This window comes from Eurypyga helias, unplaced genomic scaffold, assembly GCF_000690775.1.
Source record: "Eurypyga helias isolate BGI_N326 unplaced genomic scaffold, ASM69077v1 scaffold10206, whole genome shotgun sequence".
NCBI classification, from domain to species: Eukaryota; Metazoa; Chordata; class Aves; order Eurypygiformes; family Eurypygidae; genus Eurypyga; species Eurypyga helias.
In genome coordinates, this window is record NW_010258569.1 from 13,299 (window position 1) to 24,594 (window position 11,296).

The following is an 11,296-nucleotide window of genomic DNA, read 5'->3' on the forward strand; positions in this document are numbered from 1 at the left end:
AATGATGTTACTTTAATAACTCCCCCAAACTAATTGTTTTCTTGGGCATGCTTTTTTTTTTTTTTAAACAAGCAGATTTCAGTTTCTAAATCCCAGCTGGTGCTACTACTAACATTTAAAATAAGCTGGGGGGGGGCCACAATTAACCATGTCAGAATATTTGTTTTCCACACAGTTTAAAGCAGACCTTAGTCTTCAATAAACACACCTTTAAAAAAATTCCACAATTAACCATGTCAGAATATTTGTTTTCCACACAGTTTAAAGCAGACCTTAGTCTTCATCATTTCCTTGCACTGAAACACAGCGTAGTTCAATCCATTCTGATCTTCTGATTTGTCATCCTATAAATAATGCTGTCATACCCAGGATCCATGTTCCAGAGGTTGTAGGAGATAACTATCACAGCTAGAGCAAGACCTATCATCATCCATAGAATAATGTTGAAGATTACAGAGTAGTTGTAGTTATATGGATAGGCAAGGTTATATGGATTTTCCGTTTTGACCTGTAATAAAGAAGAAGATTAAGTGTATTATTTTAAAGTTATCTTGCATATATTTTGCTGGTTAGAATAAAGATAAAATAACAAGAATTTAACAAGCACAAAACTGAGTGAAATAGAAGATATACAACAAAAATCTAAACGGCGAAGGTTAGAAGGAACATGGAATATAAAAAGACGTGACAGAATGATCACAGAATGCTGGGGGTTGCGAGGGACCTTCGGAGATCATCTAGACCAACCCCTCTGTCAAAACAGGTCCCTCTAGAGCAGGTTGGACAGGAACACATCCAGGCGGGTTTTGAAGGTGTCCAGAGAAGGAAACTCCATGACCTCTCTAGGCAGCCTGTTCCAGGGCTCAGATGGGGAAGGAATAGGTGATGGGGAGGAGAGTAGGATGCAAGTGGAAGAAAAATATTCAAAAAAGCAAGAGTAAAAGAAGTAAAAACAGATTTCAAGGAGCTGAAACAGTGAAGCATTAAAAACCAGAAGGTCCATTCACTTTCCACACAGCATTAGAGAATGAACTGGGGAAGGAAAGTTAACAAACTGGGTAAATGGAACCCTTACCACTCTGGATGGTGAAGCCCTGGAACAGGTTTCCCAGAGAATCTGTGGATGTCCCATCCCTGGAAGTGTTCAAGGCCAGGCTGGATGAGGCTTGGAGCAACCTGGTCTAGTGGAGTGTGTCCCTGCCCATGGGAGGGGGTTGGAGCTAGATGGTCTTTAAGGTCCCTTCCAACCCAAACCATTCTCGGATATAAAACCACATTCCAACTACATCGAAAATTTGAGCAATCTGCATGGGAGAGATGCATTTTTCTCTAGACAACTCTGATGCTAGGGCACAAAATGCAAAAGCAGTTATGTGACCAACATCAGTGGAAACCAAAGAAATGGGGTGACAGAAATTCCAAGAGGATGAAGGCTGTCCCTGTCCCTCGGACAAAATAACCCCAGGTGACAGCGCAGGCTGAGCAGCAGCTCTGCAGAGAGGGACCTGGAGGTGCTGGTGGAGAAGGTGAACCAGAGTTGGCAGCATGTCCCTGCAGTGACAAAGGGCAACTGCATCCTTGGCTGCATCCGGAGCGTGGGCAGCAAGTCAAGGGAAACAGTTCTTTCCCCACCCGAGAGGCAGGGCCTGCACGCAGTTCTGCGCTGGGCAGCAAATGGCAGAAATGCAACTTCTAACAAGACACAAGGGAAAAAGTTTTCACAGTCAAAGTGGTTATGACTTTGGAACAAGCTGTCCAGAGAGGCTCTGGGACTTCAGCTATGGACTTTAAGAACTCAGCTGGACAAGGACCTAAGCAGCACAATCTAACTCCTAAATTAATCCTGTTTGAGCAGTAGGTCAGACTGGATGATCTGCAGAGGCCCTCTTCAACCTGAATTACTATATGATTAACTGAAGATCAAGACAGGTAAGCTGACCTCTTCACATCCATGCCTACACTGTAGTCAGTATTCTAGTCCTTTAAAAAAAAAACAACCCAACCCTGTTATGCTCAAGTGAAGAAGTGATGCAGCTTGGATCCCTTTTAATAAATTATATATACAGAAAAGTGCATCTACTACCTCTGAAGACTGGAGAATGGAGCGAGTCTTCCTCGTGAGCGGAGAATTAAATGCTTTTACAGCCACCACTTCTACTACAGCATTCCCGCCATACAGATTAAACATCTCATCTGCAAACTGGAAAAGCCAAAGTAATTTAATTTAAAACCTACACCACAGCTAGGATTTAAGAAGAGATTTGTTAGCAAGATGTACTAAACCAGAAGATGTCAGCTTCAGGAATAAGCAGCTTATGGTAAGTTGTAAAAATTGACAGTATTTTAGAATTCCTCTAAGAAACCACAAATTTTCACCTGGTTTACACCACCTCTTTAAAACCCCTCAACCACCGTTCAGCAGACTGTAGCTTATGACTGCTTTCTGGGCTGAAACTCCTTCTTGCATCCCTTTTACGAAAGGCCCATCACCATAGAGTTTCCCAATTGTATGTCTGCCAATTTCAACAAAACTGAAACAAAATCTCAGCCTTCTGATGGGAAATTATGAACCTGAATATTTTAAATCTGGTCCAAAGACTAATTATGACTAGTACTGAAATACATTTGCTTAACTGCAAAGAGGTGGAAGAGTAATGTTTAGAGAAAACGGTTATTTGGCCTCGCAAATTCAAGCTTTGACATTTTTCCATCACGCCTCTGAAACTCCCCGAAGTGATGGGTTTTAATAAAGATTTTATCTATGTAAGATACGCTAAAGAATTACTTCCTTGGGCACGCTGACGGAAGAACAGCGGTTATTTTAGAGCCTGGGAAACTTAGATTTATACAGCTTTGTGGGCAAGAGGAAACTAGCCACTATACACTGGGATAAAGAGCCAGTTTTTGCATTTAGAACCACCAGAACATCTCGCAAGGTATTTATTTCAGAAAAACAGACATAGCAAGTCACGTTGATACACAGTTTCAATGTATCCTTACTCCTTTACGCAAAATATCTGACATTGTAGAACCATGTCAACACTTTCCAGACTAACAAATTATAAAATTGAGTGTCACAACTGAACAACTGCATTTTAAAAACCAAACAACAAAAAAAACCCAAGCATCAGTCAAGGCATCACTAATGAAGTTACAATTCATTGCAGAAGACGGTCAATAAACTAACTCCCTTCTAGTTAACTTAAAAAATTATTTCCTAAGTATCCCCCGAGTTTTGTTCATGATGTAGATAATTTACCTTTTGCAAAGAGTCCGCGAGAATTTGAGAAGCATCCTTGAACTGCTGAGAGTCTTCCCCGTATCGTTTTCCAACCTCTTCCAAACCAGCCAGTTCCAGAGAATACAGGTCTGGAGAGTGGTCCTTGGCTAAGTGCTTGTGTCGAGACAGCTTTGGCACACCATGGAGGGCGGAAAGAAGTTAATTCACGCACAAGTGCTTTCAAAAACGCATTTCACAAAATCAGTTTGCTGGGACTAATCCAGCCTCACTTCCCACAGTCGTATTCTTTATTGATCAGGAAGTGAAATTTCTTGTCAACTTAACTAGAAGATATCCACAATTGTTTATTTCTTTATTCCATATAAGAAAGCAGATGCTCATCATTAGCAGCTATTCCTAGCATCACGTTATATACATGTAATATAGAGCTCTACTAGAAAGAACCATTATATACTTATTCACATCAGAATTCTTGTTCTGTAATTGCTGTAAAAATAAATCTTGGATAACTACGTAACTACAATACTTGGATACTACTATTTCCCCCGCTGAAGCTGGCCCTTGCAAAATGGAGTAGGTTGCAACTTCTCCCTTTCTGCTGCCCATGTACAAAAGGAGTATCACCTCATCGACATAAAATCCAACCAATATAATCCCAATTATCTCAAAGGAGAGTAATGATATTCTTGCACTTCTACAGATATGAAGCTGTAGCAGTGACACTTGCCTGGACAAGAGAAGAGCCTCTGAAACCAAGGAATTTAATCAGTTCCTATCTTCCCTATCTACTTGAACTACACTGTTTCTAATCTGCAAGACAAAAACAAGTTGTTCTAACTCATTTCCTCATGAGTCCCATTTCTCTTCACCAGCCCTTCACCTAACCTGAGCTCCTGAGTTTTTCCTGATTGTTTCTTTCACTTGAAGCAGCTGAGGGGTGCAGCTTAAGGGACAAAAAAATACCCAAAAAAACACCACCCAACTCCCGCACGCCACAAAAACACAAACCCTAAACCACAGCAACAGGACAGTAGCTTCTTAGTAAAAAGACTACAAGAAGCTTTTTGCTTAAAAAGATCAGAATTAAAAGCTCACCCCTCCAGTGGAACATTTCAATCACCACCACTATTCACACTACGAACATCACTCCAGGCTTTCCAGATAAAATGTTATGGTGATATTTTGAAGTAAAATGGTGGACAAGGCAAAGACCGTGTTCTTAACTCCCATTATGCTTCTCAATTAAGAAGACAAGGAAAGCCCTGACAAATTCTCCACTGAGTACTTCCCATGTCTTTTTGGGTATGGAGAAATAAACAGCAGCTCAGAATTCCTGCAAAAAAAAAAGAAATTACAGATGATTAATGTCCTCATTTTCTTCTACCAGTGCCGGCCCTGACACACACAGCTTGAGAATGCATTACTTCACCTGACGCAACCAACTGATGACACACTTGAGCATGTCTCACTGGTTGCCAAGTATCCTGGCTTCAGGTTCTCTACCTTTAAACGAGATCTCGGAAGTCTGTGACATAAGATAGGCAAAGCGGTTCCAAAAAAAGTCTTACCAGGCTTGCAATGTCATGTAGGACTTGTAGTTCTGACAGAAAAAGCAAGTCAACCTGAGGGAAGAGGCAGGAAGAAAGAGACAGGTATTTCCTTCAATGAAACTAAAATTAGGGAAATCTCAATATTTTATAACAGGTTACATCTGTTACAGCATCAGAACATGCTAGAAGGAAATTACTCTTTCAATAGTTACTTTAAAAAGAACTTAAAACTTACTTTTTAGAATTCAGTTAAAAAAAAAAAAACACACAACACAGCAGGGTGGGGTCTCCTAGACAAAGCAAGGGAGGGAGTGGGGGGGTTGGGAGCACAACCTAACCAGTAACATTACAAAGAAACCTTAAAAGTTGCCACTGATTAAAGTTTTTTACCTCATTGTTTCTGCTGAGGGAGTTGAGAGGAAGGGAGCTGAGAATGGAGTTGTCCTGGAACAAGCGGTTTCGCAGCTGGCGCAGCGTGACAGAAAGGTCTTCAAACACAGAGTTTGCCTTGCCCACCATGTACACTCTCTGCAGGAACAGGCATTGTTTCATAACACCAGAGCTTCGTTTTGGGTTTTCTCCATCACACATTAATAATCACACTTGCAACCTCTCTCCAATGCGAAGTATGTCATATAATCAACCAGTTGTGCTCCAGCCACACAAGTGGAAAGAGGTGCACAATATAGAACATCTGGAATCAGAAGTGAAGCAATACTCACTTCCTCACTGGGGGCCAGCTGCAAGACCACAGGAGTTTCCTCAGAGAACAAAGTATGAATAGCATTCGCAACGCTGTCAAGACTGAAAGGAACAGCCTGGAAGACAAGATCTAGTTAGATTTTTGGGTAAAACTGAGCTTAACAATACACAATGAAATAATCTGCTGAAGTGCAGAAGTCTGGAAAAATAGGGCAATCTCTTTTTGATCACAAAGTATGAATATTTCCAAAGTGAAAATAACAAATAATAGGAGCCAATGTGCAAAACATCGACCGTGTATCTATGAACAATTTATTTCTATATATGGTGGACACAATATATTTTGAAGAACTCCTAGGGGCCATGCCTGTGTAATTAGGAGGTTTACTTAAGCTAAGGTTATAGCCTTGTTTTATCAGTAAAGCAAGACCAACAAATATAGAAGCGATACTTCATATATATATATATAGGAGAACATGCTTTGGTCAAACAAGTTGCTGAACTCAAGACAGGAGGCTCCGAGTGATCTTAAAGGCCTTGTAAAGGAGCCGCCTGGATTATTTACCTATACAGCCTGTATAGCTAATCTTGGTGGGGGCAGCAGGCAGCAGCCACTATTCCTGGGCCAGCCCTCCGCTTCCACCTCTTGGCCCTGAAGCTGGTGGGTGCACACACCCACCGACACCAAGCAAAGCAAGAAATAAGTGAACTTCAAGGACTACAGTAGAGTCACCCACTTCTCATGAGATCACAAGAGTCCCAGAAATCACATGACAGTTCCCCTTGTGGATACTCACATTCTCGATAGGGTAAGAAATCCCTCTTGCAGGCAACGCCAGCTTATCCACTCCCTTCACTGTTACCAGCACCGTAGCACGTGGTCTGTGAAACAGATCGCCCACTGCAAGCCCAGGCCAGGAAAGGTCCTATTACAGAACAGCAAAAAAGACTTGTATTTCACAGGGAGAAAGAGAGAATCTCTCCCACACCATTACAGCAAAACAACTTACTGTCTTGCTAGTATTTCTGTGCAGGACAGCCTGTTGGAAATTTCACAGGGAAGTAAGTTAATACTAGAATGCTTTCATCTTGAATAATGCTGTATCAAGTTGACCACGCAGAAACTGATAGTTTAAAAGCTGCCCGTAACTTCACAACAAAGTCTACACTGAGGAAATGTTATAAATATTGGATTTATCAAGAGTTGTTTCCCATAATTAAATTGAAAATATCATGGTCTGTATTTAATAAGTGAAGGCTGAATTTAACAAACCAACAAACCCAAAACAAACCTTTCACAGAGCACCACAGAAACGGTTTGAGGCACATTAAAACACTAACATCTTGATATCTTCAGTACCAGAAAGAAACAAGGAGGGGCAGCTAGGGAGGGGAGTATCAGTCAGACCAGCAGCCTACTAATCTAAAACTTACAAATTTGCATAGAAACATAAGAATATTCCTTAGTAGCTCATTAGAGTTACATATGGGTATGAGCACAGTGAAGGCTACCTAGCTGGTTTATTCAGGCACAAAATAAAAATTGATCTATTTGGAATGAATTCAAACAGATTTCTCTATTTGCGTAAAAGACAACTGCTTGTTCAAGTTTTACGAAACCATTTTATTTGGATTTTATAATTAAATATCATTGACATTATGATCAGTATCACCTCAAAGAAACAAAAAAACCCACCCCTTTTAAAGCATCATCAGGGACAAAAAAAGGGGTTCAGTTTTATCTTGCCTTAACAAGGGAGGAATACTAAGTGACTGGTTTTGAGAATCCCCAGTGCAATGCAGTCAGAATTCTAAATCCTCTATGGTAACCCTACTGCACTGTCTATGCTCCTAGACTACAGCCCTGATGTAAACTGCAAAAGGAGTGTATGGGCCCTGCAGTATTCTCCGTACCAGGGCTGGAAGCTGCTTACACAGTGATCTCTGCCTTAGTGACCAGGCTGAGAACTTCCAGTGTCAGGGCTTAGCTGAACAGAGTAATTTAAGTAATTTAAACACTTCCTTCCCCGCCTGCTTCTAGGATTTGAAATAACAGTAATAGAGAACTATTTCTAAAGGATGCTAAGGACCCATCACAACAGATGAATTCTAAATTTAGGCAAAGGCACAGAGTGAGTACTGAAACACTTTATTTCCACGATAAGCGTGTTATACCTCCAGACGAACAGTATGCCACAAGTCAAGTGTTCACAATGGGCCCAAGCCCATGTTGGTTTTGGGTGTCTTTACATGCAAAGCACACAATACCATCTGAAGTATTGTTTTTTCTTGATAAAATCATCAATCATATAGAAATAAGAATTTCTGTTACTAGTTTAATGACAAAAAAGCATAATCCATTTTCAGACAAATTCCAAAACACAGGCTAAACAGACCTGCATTCAGACCTCTTGCTTGGCTGCAGTATGGAAGAAATGGGAACCAGCCTCCCTCACCAGCACTGTGAGAACACCCCAGATTGTAGCTTTGAGCATCTGCCCGCACACTGACACCGCTAGAGACGCCTGGCTATTTAGCTTTCCCATACTGCTTCAGTACTCATCCCTCCTGAAGCTCAGCAAAAAATCCAGTAGGCATGATGGAATCAATCCAAGGGCTCCTACTCATGTGCCCCCCTTTAAACATCACTAAAGCTATGTTCAAAAGCCTAATTTGGGAAACACTACCACAAATTAGATTTTTCAACTCTGGATTACTTCCTATTTGTTCTTATTAACCGTGCTCAGCAGACAAGCTTGCTGACCTGACAAAGTGCCTATCGAGCCAAGCTATTTCTCACAATCTTCAGATTACCCAAGAGCAGAGCCCTACAGATATAGTTCACAGGCAAGAAGTGACAGTGGTTTCCACTGATTCTCAGTACGTGGCTAGGGATGGGAGGATACAGCATGTAGCTCGGTCTTAGAAGAACTGAAGGACATCACAGTAAAGACTCTGCCGGCTCGCTTCCTTTTGTAGCTGATGATTCAAATGAGCCGGCTAGCACAGCCTGTTGCTGCTCATATGACCGACACAGCTCTACGCTTGGAAACCACACTTTGACAAGTCATGCGTTCCTCAAGACAAACTGGATGATATTTTATATATTCCAGCACATGACAGGAAGATCTGCATGGTAAGTGAGCAGGTGTGTGGTTTCAGAGGCACTGGAAAAAATCAAGACCTGAAACGTACATCTTCAACAGAAAAGCCCATGGATAATGCAGCTATATCTGGGATCCGCTCGCCAGGAAGGGGCCAACTTCCATCTCGAAAAACAACAGACTGAGGTGATCGTAAGACATTAAATTCATCACCGCATACACCTAAAAAACAAACAAAAAAAGCTGTCAGGATTTTTCAGTCTTTCCCTTACACCACAGAAAAAGTGTATTAGAGTTTAACAAGATTCCTTAACTCCTCCCTCTCATACCTATCAATTTATGTGACACAAGTAACGAGAATCAATTGTTTTAATGCTCTGCAATACAAAACAAGGTTTCTACACCGCAATGACTAAGGACAGACAAATCCACATTAACAAAAGCAGAACATTCATTTAAGCAACAGCCAGTACACTGCTGCATACTCACTAGCAGGTTGGGAGCAGCGTTACAGTTCCGATCTGGTAAAGCTAACTCTCAGTAGAAGCAGGCAGACTCCAAAATCCTGTTAGCTCACAAGCAACTATGCACCAACACGGCTCTGTTTGCCTCCAGGACTGCCCGACATAACCCCTCTTTTCATGCAGACAACAGCCTGAGCCACTGAACCCAGTGCCAGGAGGATCAGCAGAGTCAGTGCTGGCTTAAACAGAGCACTGCCAAGAACAGTCTGGCTTCTGCAGAACAGCTCCGGTGTCTCTGCTCTGCCTTCTCAACCACATGACATTGTGAGATGTTTTTCTTCCTCAGATGAGGTGCTGGACCTAGGCTGGCTGTGTGAAGTCCCAGTCTGTAATACTTCTTATGCTGCGTTTTCATTTATTTGCGATCCCCCACTTCCCTCTTTTCCCCATTACCCCGTATAGCAAAGTTGACTAAAAGCACTGTTTCTAATCTGTATTAAGACAACAGTAATTTATTGCGTAATGAAGTCAGAAAGGACTTCTTTCAGTTTAGCTTCCTGTTTTAAAGTCACTCAAGTATAACCTGCAATACTGTGTACACAAACATTTATCTAAATAAATTTTAAAACATATTTGGTGTATATAAGCAGTGAGATGCACAATGCAAAACTTCAGACCTATCCCCCCCTAATAAGCAATCTCTGTAAGTTTCTATCAGACAACTAATATGATACAAGGCTCCAGAAAATCATGGTGGAGAACAATAAATACTTGCAGGCCATCCAGTTTGACTGCACAGTCAGTCTGACTACATATTCCAAAATGATGTGAATAATATAACCTTCTAAAAATAATAATAATAAAAAATCCAAACAAAACAAACACCACCACCCAAACCAGAAGTATTTACTCATATGATCACTGAAAATTAGTTGCCAATCCAAGCAGCTACATAAAACAGTTTTCCATGGCACCTGAAAACGTAAAGGCTATTTACAAAAATAATTCAAGAGTAAACAGATGCATTGTGCAGTTATAATCTTCCCTAACATTAATTTAGCCAACCTGACCTTGAAGATGCACATTGAAAGCCTGAATCATGAGCGTGCATACAAATGTTGACAGTAAATCTGAGTTATTTTATGATAAACATACTAAAGGAACAAAGTACTGCGATGCAGGTCAGGGAAGGGTGGCAAAAGAAATGAAACAGGTCAAACCAACAGATGTATATAGAGCAGATTCAAGCATTTTTTTGGTTTATACTCATGCATGCACTGGATGGCCTGCTGTCAATTTTAATGGTGTATCAACCTGTATATGGAAGAATGGAAATGTCTGCAGACCAGTTGGCTTAGGAAGGAATTTATAAAATTGCCACAAACATTTTTGTTCAAGTCTATAGGATTTCACATGTTGCTTTGATTATCCACAAGGCTATATAATACGGTCACACACATTACTTGGGACAAGGCTGCTTAAGATGGATAAAATTAGAGCATTACCCTTTTTTTAACCAAATTCGCCTTCCTAGGCCTGTTGAAGGTCTCAATGAGCAAAACTGAATTTGAACTTGGGAACACAAGCCTTTTCCTCAAATACGCTATAATTGCTTGACTGCGACACTCTACTGGGCCATATATGATCCAGGCTGGACGAGGCTTTGAGCAACCTGGTCTAGTGGAAGGTGTCCCTGCCCATGGCAGAGGGGTTGGAACTAGATGGTCTTTAAGGTCCCTTCCAACCCTAACCACTCTGTGATATACAGCGAAGTCTAGAGAGTATGTTCTGAGACTCAATTCATCCTGCACAGTTATCCACCCACCTAGAGAAAACTTAACCAAACCTCTACCTTACCAAAGCTGCACCTCGGAAGTCTTTGTGAGCCTGAAGAACTAAGGCACGCTGACTGAAAGCCATTTATGGGGCCTGGAAGCCTGAAGCGCAGGCCAGACGCCTGCCTCGCAGTGAGCGACAGAAAGCCCCCAGCGAGCACAGCAGCAGCTCGGCCGTACGTGACCATCCGTACACGGTAACGAAACGACGCCTACCTGCACAACGCTCCGCTCGGGCTTGGCTAGGAGGAGAGAGGGAAGTCTCCCAGCAGCCTCCAGAGGAGGTGTGAGGGGGGGTCAGCCCTCCGCTCCACCTCTCGGCCCTGAAGCTGGTGGGCGCGCACACCCGCCCGCACCGAGCGCCGCCCACGGGTGGAAGACGCCCCGGCGCTCTCAGCGG

The 11,296-nt window shown here is 42.0% G+C and overlaps 1 protein-coding gene across 1 annotated transcript; it reads right to left on the reverse strand.

The window, feature by feature from the left end:
• Positions 1–313: 313 nt before the first annotated feature.
• On the reverse strand, positions 314–8,807 carry ATP6AP2 (ATPase, H+ transporting, lysosomal accessory protein 2). The gene is given in 11 exon segments (XM_010154388.1): positions 314–508; positions 2,084–2,200; positions 3,260–3,323; positions 3,325–3,391; positions 3,394–3,409; positions 4,810–4,863; positions 5,182–5,319; positions 5,514–5,609; positions 6,291–6,419; positions 8,689–8,747; positions 8,750–8,807. Coding segments are annotated over 11 exon segments (993 nt in total).
• Positions 8,808–11,296: the final 2,489 nt, after the last annotated feature.